The following is a 12,944-nucleotide window of genomic DNA, read 5'->3' as shown; positions in this document are numbered from 1 at the left end:
CCAAACCACTACTGTTACTGTAATACTGCATACTACATCACTATAATACTGCATACTACATCACTATAATACTGCAGTACTGTTACTGTAATACTGCATACTACATCACTATAATACTGCAGTACTTTTACTGTAATACTGCATACTACATCACTATAATACTGCATACTACATCACTATAATACTGCAGTACTGTTACTGTAATACTGCATACTACATCACTATAATACTGCATACTACATCACTATAATACTGCAGTACTTTTACTGTAATACTGCATACTACATCACTACAATACTGCATACTACATCACTATAATACTGCAGTACTTTTACTGTAATACTGCAGTACTTTTACTGTAATACTGCATACTACATCACTCATAATACTGCGGTACTTTTACTGTAATACTGCATACTACATCACTATAATACTGCAGTACTGTTACTATAATACTGCATACTACATCACTATAATACTGCACTACTGTTACTATAATACTGCATACTACATCACTATAATACTGCAGTACTTTTACTGTAATACTGCATACTACATCACTCATAATACTGCAGTACTTTTACTGTAATACTGCATACTACATCACTCATAATACTGCAGTACTTTTACTGTAATACTGCATACTACATCACTCATAATACTGCAGTACTTTTACTGTAATACTGCATACTACACCACTCATAATACTGCAGTACTTTAACACTAACTTTTTGCAGTGTTGTTGGTTGTTGATGTTACATGATCATTATTTCCAGTTGTCTTATTATTGAGTCTTTAAGCTGACAGCATGTATGTGGGCTGAAGTTCAACGCTCTGACAGAAATGACACGCTGCAACAAATGCAGCGCTGTCCTCCTGACATCCACCCGGCCGCTCGCTGTGACCTCACAGGGGTCATCTCTGCACTCCGTCACTTTTAGATCTTTGATTAAAAGTTAATGAGCTGAGGAATGCCGAGCAGCCGAGGTATGTCAGCCCTGCAGGAACACAAAGGCTGAATGTCCGAGAGGAGACATCAGCACAATAATGACCCGCCTCATGTATCCTCCTACTGAACACACACATGTCCAACATGTCCAACATGTCCAACATGTCCAACATGTCCACACATAGACTCTTTAAATATTATATAATTGAATAATACAAACGTTTCAACCCGAAAAGAAACATTTTAAACAGAAGGCCAAAGATAACTCATGGTGAAGATTTACTGCTGTGATAATAAAGTGAACAAGTCATTTGTAGTAATTAGAGGTTAATAATCATTTTGAATCATGTGAATAATTAATGAGGAGTTTATTCCTTCATTTAACTCTCAGTCACTTTAAATCATCAAACAGCAGCTTCACAAATATTCACATTGATTATTGTGAGTTTCTGCCTCGGTTCGTCCTCAGACACCATCGAGCTGGAAGATGCTTCAGTATAAAAACATTGTGAAGAGCTGATGTGTGCACGAAGCAGCAGAGCAGCAGTAGTAGAGCAGCAGCAGTAGAGCGGCAGTAGAGCAGCAGCAGCAGCAGCAGCAGCAGTAGAGCAGCAGCAGCAGTAGAGCAGCAGCAGTAGAGCAGCAGTAGAGCAGCAGCAGTAGAGCAGCAGCAGTAGAGCAGCAGCAGCAGTAGAGCAGCAGTAGAGCAGCAGCAGTAGAGCAGCAGTAGAGCAGCAGCAGTAGAGCAGCAGCAGCAGTAGAGCAGCAGCAGTAGAGCAGCAGCAGCAGTAGAGCAGCAGCAGCAGTAGAGCAGCAGCAGTAGAGCAGCAGCAGCAGAGCAGCAGCAGTAGAGCAGCAGCAGCAGTAGTAGAGCAGCAGCAGTAGAGCAGCAGCAGCAGCAGCAGTAGAGCAGCAGCAGCAGTAGAGCAGCAGCAGCAGTAGTAGAGCAGCAGCAGCAGCAGTAGTAGAGCAGCAGCAGCAGTAGAGCAGCAGCAGCAGCAGCAGCAGCAGTAGAGCAGCAGCAGCAGCAGTAGAGCAGCAGCAGCAGCAGCAGCAGTAGAGCAGCAGCAGCAGCAGTAGAGCAGCAGCAGCAGTAGAGCAGCAGCAGCAGTAGAGCAGCAGTAGTAGTAGAGCAGCAGCAGTAGAGCAGCAGTAGCAGCAGCAGCAGTAGAGCAGCAGCAGCAGCAGTAGAGCAGCAGCAACAGTAGAGCAGCAGTAGAGCAGCAGCAGCAGCAGTAGAGCAGCAGCAGTAGAGCAGCAGTAGAGCAGCAGCAGCAGCAGTAGAGCAGCAGTAGAGCAGCAGCAGCAGTAGAGCAGCAGTAGAGCAGCAGTAGAGCAGCAGCAGCAGTAGAGCAGCAGTAGAGCAGCAGCAGTAGAGCAGCAGCAGTAGAGCAGCAGCAGCAGCAGCAGTCGAGCAGCAGCAGTAGAGCAGCAGTAGAGCAGCAGCAGCAGTAGAGCAGCAGTAGAGCAGCAGCAGTAGAGCAGCAGCAGTAGAGCAGCAGCAGCAGCAGCAGTCGAGCAGCAGCAGTAGAGCAGCAGTAGAGCAGCAGCAGTAGAGCAGCAGCAGCAGCAGTAGAGCAGCAGCAGTAGAGCAGCAGCAGTAGAGCAGCAGTAGAGCAGCAGCAGTAGAGCAGCAGCAGCAGCAGTAGAGCAGCAGAAGGTAAAACCTCTGAAACTAGATAAGGAATGTGTCTCTGCTGGTGTTGAGCAGACGAGCGTCTGAGCAGCAGTGAACTACAGATTAGAGGATTATAGTGGATTATATCTGATGGGTCAGAATTGATCTGTAACTGGGACACCGATCGTATCCAGGTCAACCTCATGTCACGTACATCTGAACTCTCTCTGAGGACGGCCTCATGTTCAATCCTCTTACTGAGAAGAAGAATCAGATTTACCTTTAAAATGACTTTACATGTTAAAGTCACATTAAACTACTTGCTAACAGTTTGTATTGATTATGCTTTCTTGACAGTATTGATTATGTATTAATTTTAATATTGATAATGTATTGATCATATATAGGCGATAGTGTTGGTATATATTATGGGATGGCCGGCCGCCATGTTGGCTCTGACGTCCCGCCACTCTCCCTGCAGGAGGCGGGAACTCCTCTGGCATTCCAGCCGTCCTGTGTCGCGAGGCCGCACATGATTGGCGGAGCGCTCCGGGCTGAGCTCCATTCCAAGCTTCCTATTGGCTGCTGCTCGGTGTCAGTCACAGTATCCCGGCTCTATGGAAGGAGGTGAAACAAACCATAATAATCAGAGCGGCCATCTTTGCTGGGAGAGAGGGAGCTGCCACGGAGAGGATCCTCAGCAGGAGGCGCAAAGCTCGGCTGCTGGCTGTCACTCGGTCCCGGTCCGTGAGGAGAACCGGTCCGGTGTGTGTGTGTGTGTGTCCGGTGTGGGAGCTAACGGCTAGCCGGGCCACACAGCTGTCCGTGCCCGGGAACAGCGCTCCTCCGGCGGCCTGCGGCTGCAGTTCGGCTCGGTCACGTTCTGTGTCACCGGAGCTGCTGGACTCTGACCGCGGATCAATTCCCCGTGCTGGCTGAGATCTGTGTTTATAGGGTTATATTATTACCGGTTAGATACATGAAAATGTCCTCGTTAAAACCGGAGAAAAAGACGGTGTTTCTGTTAACTTTCACCCCGGAGAGGACCGACTCATGCCGGCCTGAAGCTCTGCTCTGAGCCCGGAGAGGACACCTGAGAACCGGCCTGAAGCTCTGCTCTGAGCCCGGAGAGGACACCTGAGAACCGGCCTGAGACTCTGCTCTGAGCCCGGAGAGGACACCTGAGAACCGGCCTGAAGCTCTGCTCTGAGCCCGGAGAGGACACCTGAGAACCGGCCTGAGACTCTGCTCTGAGCCCGGAGAGGACACCTGAGAACCGGCCTGAAGCTCTGCTCTGAGCCCGGAGAGGACACCTGAGAACCGGCCTGAAGCTCTGCTCTGAGCCCGGAGAGGACACCTGAGAACCGGCCTGAAGCTCTGCTCTGAGCCCGGAGAGGACACCTGAGAACCAGGTGATGGTTCCCGGTGGTCCCGGTCTTTAACCCTGCTCTCTGATAAACGGCTTGTATCAGCAGCTCCGGGTCCAGGACTCACCTGCAGCTCCGGGTCCAGGACTCACCTGCAGCTCCGGGTCCAGGACTCACCTGCAGCTCCGGGTCCAGGACTCACCTGCAGCTCCGGGTCCAGGACTCACCTGCAGCTCCGGGTCCAGGACTCACCTGTCTCTCTGTGGGATTTAAACATATTTAACTTCCATCATGGGATCAGCAACCAAACTGGCCTTCAGTGTTTTCCTCATCTCCTGCTCCTCAGGTGAGTCTGCAGCCTCACCTGTCACCTGACTACTAGTTACTATTAGTACTAGTTACTATTACTATTAGTTACTATTAGTACTAGTTACTATTAGTACTAGTTACTATTACTATTAGTTACTATTAGTACTAGTTACTATTAGTATTAGTTACTATTAGTACTAGTTACTATTAGTATTAGTTACTATTAGTACTAGTTACTATTAGTACTAGTTACTATTAGTACTAGTTACTATTACTATTAGTTACTATTAGTACTAGTTACTATTAGTACTAGTTACTATTACTATTAGTTACTATTAGTACTAGTTACTATTAGTATTAGTTACTATTAGTACTAGTTACTATTAGTATTAGTTACTATTAGTTACTATTAGTATTAGTTACTATTACTACTAGTTACTATTAGTACTAGTTACTATTACTATTAGTATTAGTTACTATTAGTACTAGTTACTATTAGTATTAGTTACTATTAGTACTAGTTACTATTAGTATTAGTTACTATTAGTTACTATTAGTATTAGTTACTATTAGTACTAATTAATAATACTACTAGTTAGTATTACTAAGTATTATTAGGAAACCCAGTACTTTACTGTAGTACAGTTTGAGGTACTAGTACTTTACTGTAGTACAGTTTGAGGTACTAGTACTTTACTGTAGTACAGTTTGAGGTACTAGTACTTTACTGTAGTACAGTTTGAGGTACTAGTACTTTACCGTAGTACAGTTAGAGGTACTTGTACTTTACTGTAGTACAGTTAGAGGTACTAGTACTTTACCGTAGTACAGTTAGAGGTACTTGTACTTTAATGTAGTACAGTTAGAGGTACTAGTACTATACTGTAGTACAGTTAGAGGTACTAGTACTTTACTGTAGTACAGTTTGAGGTACTAGTACTTTACTGTAGTACAGTTTGAGGTACTAGTACTTTACTGTAGTACAGTTTGAGGTACTTATACTTTACTGTAGTACAGTTAGAGGTACTAGTACTTTACTGTAGTACAGTTTGAGGTACTTGTACTTTACCGTAGTACAGTTAGAGGTACTAGTACTTTACTGTAGTACAGTTTGAGGTACTTGTACTTTACTGTAGTACAGTTAGAGGTACTAGTACTTTACCGTAGTACAGTTAGAGGTACTTGTACTTTAATGTAGTACAGTTAGAGGTACTAGTACTATACTGTAGTACAGTTAGAGGTACTAGTACTTTACTGTAGTACAGTTAGAGGTACTAGTACTTTACTGTAGTACAGTTAGAGGTACTAGTACTTTACTGTAGTACAGTTAGAGGTACTTGTACTTTACTGTAGTACAGTTTGAGGTACTTGTACTTTACTGTAGTACAGTTTGAGGTACTTGTACTTTACTGTACTACAGTTAGAGGTACTTGTACTTTACCGTAGTACAGTTTGAGGTACTTGTACTTTACCGTAGTACAGTTAGAGGTACTTGTACTTTACCGTAGTACAGTTAGAGGTACTTGTACTTTACCATAGTACAGTTTGAGGTACTAGTACTTTACTGTAGTACAGTTTGAGGTACTTGTACTTTACCGTAGTACAGTTAGAGGTACTTGTACTTTACCGTAGTACAGTTTGAGGTACTTGTACTTTACTGTAGTACAGTTAGAGGTACTTGTACTTTACTGTAGTACAGTTTGAGGTACTTGTACTTTACCGTAGTACAGTTTGAGGTACTTGTACTTTACCGTAGTACAGTTTGAGGTACTTGTACTTTACCGTAGTACAGTTTGAGGTACTTGTACTTTACTGTAGTACAGTTTGAGGTACTTGTACTTTACTGTAGTACAGTCGGAGGTACTTGTACTTTACTGTAGTACAGTTAGAGGTACTTGTACTTTACCGTAGTACAGTTTGAGGTACTTGTACTTTACTGTAGTACAGTCGGAGGTACTTGTACTTTACTGTAGTACAGTTAGAGGTACTTGTACTTTACCGTAGTACAGTTTGAGGTACTTGTACTTTACTGTAGTACAGTTAGAGGTACTTGTACTTTACTGTAGTACAGTCGGAGGTACTTATACTTTACTGTAGTACAGTTAGAGGTACTTATACTTTACTGTAGTACAGTTAGAGGTACTTGTACTTTACTGTAGTACAGTTAGAGGTACTTGTACTTTACTGTAGTACAGTCGGAGGTACTTGTACTTTACTGTAGTACAGTCGGAGGTACTTATACTTTACTGTAGTACAGTTAGAGGTACTAGTACTTTACTGTAGTACAGTTTGAGGTACTTGTACTTTACTGTAGTACAGTTAGAGGTACTAGTACTTTACCGTAGTACAGTTAGAGGTACTTGTACTTTAATGTAGTACAGTTAGAGGTACTAGTACTATACTGTAGTACAGTTAGAGGTACTAGTACTATACTGTAGTACAGTTAGAGGTACTAGTACTTTACTGTAGTACAGTTTGAGGTACTAGTACTTTACTGTAGTACAGTTTGAGGTACTAGTACTTTACTGTAGTACAGTTTGAGGTACTTATACTTTACTGTAGTACAGTTAGAGGTACTAGTACTTTACTGTAGTACAGTTTGAGGTACTTGTACTTTACCGTAGTACAGTTAGAGGTACTAGTACTTTACTGTAGTACAGTTTGAGGTACTTGTACTTTACTGTAGTACAGTTAGAGGTACTAGTACTTTCCCGTAGTACAGTTAGAGGTACTTGTACTTTAATGTAGTACAGTTAGAGGTACTAGTACTATACTGTAGTACAGTTAGAGGTACTAGTACTTTACTGTAGTACAGTTAGAGGTACTAGTACTTTACTGTAGTACAGTTAGAGGTACTAGTACTTTACTGTAGTACAGTTAGAGGTACTTGTACTTTACTGTAGTACAGTTTGAGGTACTTGTACTTTACTGTAGTACAGTTTGAGGTACTTGTACTTTACTGTAGTACAGTTAGAGGTACTTGTACTTTACCGTAGTACAGTTTGAGGTACTTGTACTTTACCGTAGTACAGTTAGAGGTACTTGTACTTTACCGTAGTACAGTTAGAGGTACTTGTACTTTACCATAGTACAGTTTGAGGTACTAGTACTTTACTGTAGTACAGTTTGAGGTACTTGTACTTTACCGTAGTACAGTTAGAGGTACTTGTACTTTACCGTAGTACAGTTTGAGGTACTTGTACTTTACTGTAGTACAGTTAGAGGTACTTGTACTTTACTGTAGTACAGTTTGAGGTACTTGTACTTTACCGTAGTACAGTTTGAGGTACTTGTACTTTACCGTAGTACAGTTTGAGGTACTTGTACTTTACCGTAGTACAGTTTGAGGTACTTGTACTTTACCGTAGTACAGTTTGAGGTACTTGTACTTTACCGTAGTACAGTTTGAGGTACTTGTACTTTACTGTAGTACAGTTTGAGGTACTTGTACTTTACTGTAGTACAGTCGGAGGTACTTGTACTTTACTGTAGTACAGTTAGAGGTACTTGTACTTTACCGTAGTACAGTTTGAGGTACTTGTACTTTACTGTAGTACAGTTTGAGGTACTTGTACTTTACTGTAGTACAGTCGGAGGTACTTGTACTTTACTGTAGTACAGTCGGAGGTACTTATACTTTACTGTAGTACAGTTAGAGGTACTTGTACTTTACTGTAGTACAGTTAGAGGTACTTGTACTTTACTGTAGTACAGTCGGAGGTACTTGTACTTTACTGTAGTACAGTCGGAGGTACTTATACTTTACTGTAGTACAGTTAGAGGTACTTGTACTTTACTGTAGTACAGTTAGAGGTACTTGTACTTTACTGTAGTACAGTCGGAGGTACTTGTACTTTACTGTAGTACAGTCGGAGGTACTTGTACTTTACTGTAGTACAGTCGGAGGTACTTGTACTTTACTGTAGTACAGTCGGAGGTACTTGTACTTTACTGTAGTACAGTTAGAGGTACTTGTACTTTACTGTAGTACAGTTTGAGGTACTTGTACTTTACTGTAGTACAGTTAGAGGTACTTGTACTTTACTGTAGTACAGTTAGAGGTACTTGTACTTTACTGTAGTACAGTTAGAGGTACTTGTACTTTACTGTAGTACAGTCGGAGGTACTTGTACTTTACTGTAGTATTTCCATGTGATGCTACTTTCTACATCTCAGAGGGAAATATTGTACTTTCTACTCCACTACATTTATTTAACAGCTTTAGTTACTTTTCAGATGCAGATTTGACACAATGGATAATATAATATATATATGTGTAGTCGGCTCACATCTCAGATGTCTGAGTTGTTAACAGCTCCTCTAAACTTCTCACATGCTTTCATTTCAATAAATGTTCAAATGATCCAATATTTCAGCAAAAATCAAAGATTAGAGAAAAAGTCCAAAAACTGAAAACACATTTGTGTATCAGAACTTAGTTTGTTCTTCTCTCCCATTAATCATCTCACCGCCCCTCACATTTATCTGCTGACCCTTCGGAGGGGCCCCACCCCTAGGTTGGGAACCACTGGACTAAACTAGCTAACTGTATATAAAGTAGTGTAAACTAGCTCCACCTCCAGCAGCTACAACAGTAACATGCTGCTCTAACACTGATGCTTCACTATTAATAATCTAATGATGTCATAATAATAATATATCAGTCAGAGGACCAAACCACTACTTTACTGTAATACTGCATACTACATCACTCATAATACTGCAGTACTTTACTGTAATACTGCATACTACATCACTCATAATACTGCAGTACTTTACTGTAATACTGCATACTACATCACTATAATACTGCAGTACTTTTACTGTAATACTGCATACTACATCACTATAATACTGCAGTACTTTTACTGTAATACTGCATACTACATCACTATAATACTGCAGTACTTTTACTGTAATACTGCATACTACATCACTATAATACTGCAGTACTTTACTGTAATACTGCATACTACATCACTATAATACTGCAGTACTTTACTGTAATACTGCATACTACATCACTCATAATACTGCAGTACTTTTACTGTAATACTGCATACTACATCACTCATAATACTGCAGTACTTTTACTGTAATACTGCATACTACATCGCTCATAATACTGCAGTACTTTTACTGTAATACTGCATACTACATCACTATAATACTGCAGTACTTTACTGTAATACTGCATACTACATCGCTCATAATACTGCAGTACTTTTACTGTAATACTGCATACTACATCACTATAATACTGCAGTACTTTACTGTAATACTGCATACTACATCGCTCATAATACTGCAGTACTTTTACTGTAATACTGCATACTACATCACTATAATGCTGCAGTACTTTTACTGTAATACTGCATACTACATCACTCATAATACTGCAGTACTTTTACTGTAATACTGCATACTACATCGCTATAATACTGCAGTACTTTTACTGTAATACTGCATACTACATCACTATAATACTGCAGTACTTTTACTGTAATATATTGATGAAGTGATTCTGACTCATTGAATCTGATCACCAGCTGAGAGTATTGATTGATTGATTATAATAATCAATAATAAAATATCTGATTCTCTTCCTATCAATCAATGTATTGATTTTCCTCTGATTGATGATCACATGATTGTAATCTGTCATTGATTCACACAGTGAATCTGTCAGGAGACTCTGATCACGTTATAATCAATAATAATCATTATTGATCAACAATGTTATTGATTAATCGTTGTGTGATTCAGTTATTTAGTTCAAAGCTACGAAATATCTAAATAATAAAGAAGGTTTGATAATGTATTGATCAGTGATGATCACAGTATTGATCACGTCTGACCTCAGCTCCCATTGGTCGGTTCACATGTGGATGCGGTCGCCATGGTGACGTCACACTGAGCCCTCTCAGTTCAGCTTAGTTTGTAACGAGGTTCCTAATCAATTAACTAATCAATGAATCAGCTGTCAGTCAAACCTTTGACCCTTGTTGTCTCCTCAGGAGCCATCCTGGGCCGCTCAGAGACTCAGCAGTGTGTCCACTACAGCTACTCCTCCTCCGCCTCCTCCTCCTCCTCCTCCGCCTCCTCCTCCGCCTCCTCCTCCTCCTCCTCCTCCTCATCCTCCTCCTCCTCCTCCTCCTCCTCCTCCTCCTCCTCGGGGATGGAGGCTCGGGGGAACCTCAGCGTGGTGACGTGCTCCGGGGAGAAGGACAAGCGGCTGCACTGCTTCGCCACCTGGAAGAACGTGTCAGGTGTCGTTCAGGTGGTGAAACAAGGCTGCTGGTTGGACGACGTCAACTGTTACGACAGGTGAGTCCTCCAGCTTCAGACCAGCTTCAGACCAGCTTCAGACCAGCTTCAGACCAGCTTCAGACCAGCTTCAGACCAGCTTCTGTGTGTGTGTGTGTGTGTGTGTGTGTGTGTGTGTGTGTGTGTGTGATTAGTCTGGTTGTCGTGGAGACGGATCAGCTGCTTCACGGTGATGTCATCATGATGTGTACCTGTTGGTTTTCTTCTTCTCTGACAGGAACGAGTGCGTGGAGAAGAAAGACGCTCCTGAAGTCTTCTTCTGCTGTTGTGAAGGAAGTCTGTGTAACCAGAGGTTCTCCTACAGCCCCCCCGACCTGCCCCCCCTCCCCAGTGAGACCCCTCTTTATCTGCTTTATTCTCTATACATTTATACAGATACATGTCAGTGATAAATAAATCAGTTAAACTAGATTTAAAAGCAGAATCAGGTTTGTTAAAATGTACATTTAGTATTTTTGTTGGTTTTATATCATTTGAAATGACATTTGCACCATTTTTTACCAAAAGTAAGACTGAATGCTCCTGAAAATGTCAAATGGTGTAACCACAAAAGAATGATACATATTACATATTTTATCACCTACAGTGTATTTAAGTGGACTTATACTAATAATGACTTCATTTAAAACATGTAAATGTTTCCTGATCTCCATGGTAACCAGAGTTAATGTAATATTTAGAACAATTGTATTCCATTAGCTTTATTTAATATAAAGTTATAATGTAAGATCATGCCAAACTAGTGTTTTATTGAAGTTGAAACAGGTGAATGTATTTTGTGTTGTTGTCATTTTTCAAACTGACCTTTTTATTTTTTCTGTCCTTGCTTGTTGCCGTAGCGACAAACAAGCCGGTGACGGCGCCGCCTCCGGTGCTGACGACCCTCATGTACTCGCTGGTTCCCATCATGGCCGTCACCGCCATCATCCTCGTCTCCTTCTGGATGTACAGACACCACAAGCTGGCTTACCCCCCCATACTGGTCCCTACACAGGTCAGACACACACACACACACACACACACACACACACACACACACACACACACACACACACACACACACACACACACACACACACACACACACACACACACACACACACACACACACACACACACACACAGAACTCAGACCTAAAATGATTCTTAGCTTAGGTTTTTAGGTTTTAATGAAAGAGGAAGTCTTTGTTATTGTTCTAATCTGTTTATAATGTGTCAGTTAAACTCTGCTTCAGTAAAGAAGCTTTGATTGATCTGAGGACAGTATGTTCAGTTATTGATCAGACTAATAACCCCCCCCCCCCCCCCTCCGCCTGGAGCGTTTCTGTCAGATTCATCATCTCATTTCTTCTTCATGTCTTTTAAAGCTTGCGTCTCAAAGTGAATTTCTTCTTCTGCTGAATAAAAACTAAAAAACCATCCAGAGAATCAATAAGACGGTTCAGAGTCTCTGATCAGCTGATCAGGTCTGCAGATCAATAATAGAGTTCACCTGCAGACAGGAAGTGGAGATCAGAGCCTCACCGCACAAATAAAAGTCATTAAAGAAAGAAAGAAAGAGTTTATGTGATGAGCTGCTCGGAGCTTTAAAACAAGCTTTTTATATTCTGACATCCAGTAGTAATAGTAATAATAATAATGATAATAATAATAATAACCTGAGGTCAGTAATACGGTGGGTGTGTAATGAGCCGGTCGTATGAGCTCTGTGTTTCTGTCTCTCTCTCCTCTGGGACCAGCACGCCTTTCACATAATGATCGAGGTAAGACACCAAACGTCCTCACTGCACCTCTGTGTCCCCGTTAACGTTACTTTAACTTTATTTTAACTTCCGTTTAACTCTGAGTTTGCATCTCTGTGTCTCTGTGATGTTCATCTGTGCATGATGTGAATCTGACAGAACGCATCCAGAGACAAAGTCCACCTTCAGCTGCTTGATGCCAAAACCCAAAACTGATACCAGAGCACTGTTATTATTATTATTATTATTATTGTTATTATTATTATTATTATTATTATTATTATTATTGTTATTATTATTGTTGTTGTTGTTGTTGTTGACCCCCATTTTGTCTTTTTTTTTTTTTTTTTTCATGTGATCACAACAAATGAAATGAGGTGTTTGGTTTTATTGTTTGACAGTATTATTTTTAATATATTGAGAGGATCACAGATGAAAGCCGTCAGTCTTTCATCAGGAAACACATGTTCACAGACAGGAAGTAAACAACTGAACACGTCTGAACTAACGCTGATAAAAGTGTTTAAAAAGCAGGAAAAGTAAAGAAGTGTCAGTCAGTTAAACAGGAAACTCAGAGTCCCAACAGTCTGTTGTTGGTCCAGGACTCACTCAGTCTGGTTCCTCCTGCAGGA

The 12,944-nt window shown here is 41.2% G+C and overlaps 1 protein-coding gene across 2 annotated transcripts in view; it reads left to right on the top strand.

Moving 5' to 3' along the window:
- Positions 1-3,973: 3,973 nt before the first annotated feature.
- acvr2aa (activin A receptor type 2Aa) overlaps positions 3,974-12,944 on the top strand; it is a 15,004-nt gene continuing 6,033 nt past the window's right edge. The window contains exons 1-6 of one of the 2 annotated variants that reach the window (XM_062431867.1): positions 3,974-4,280; positions 10,261-10,305; positions 10,396-10,570; positions 10,788-10,900; positions 11,410-11,564; positions 12,943-12,944. The exon at positions 12,943-12,944 is cut by the window's right edge and continues 142 nt beyond it. In XM_062431867.1, coding sequence (XP_062287851.1) covers positions 4,226-4,280; positions 10,261-10,305; positions 10,396-10,570; positions 10,788-10,900; positions 11,410-11,564; positions 12,943-12,944 — 545 coding nt within the window. In that variant the 5' untranslated portion in view covers positions 3,974-4,225. Of the gene's footprint in view, positions 4,281-10,260; positions 10,341-10,395; positions 10,571-10,787; positions 10,901-11,409; positions 11,565-12,942 lie in introns of both variants that reach the window. The other variant, XM_062431866.1, reaches the window with a different exon arrangement.

Source organism: Scomber scombrus, chromosome 13 (assembly GCF_963691925.1).
Source record: "Scomber scombrus chromosome 13, fScoSco1.1, whole genome shotgun sequence".
Lineage (NCBI taxonomy): Eukaryota > Metazoa > Chordata > Actinopteri > Scombriformes > Scombridae > Scomber > Scomber scombrus.
The sequence above is the reverse complement of the archived record's forward strand: the minus strand, read 5'-3'. Positions and strand labels throughout refer to the sequence as shown.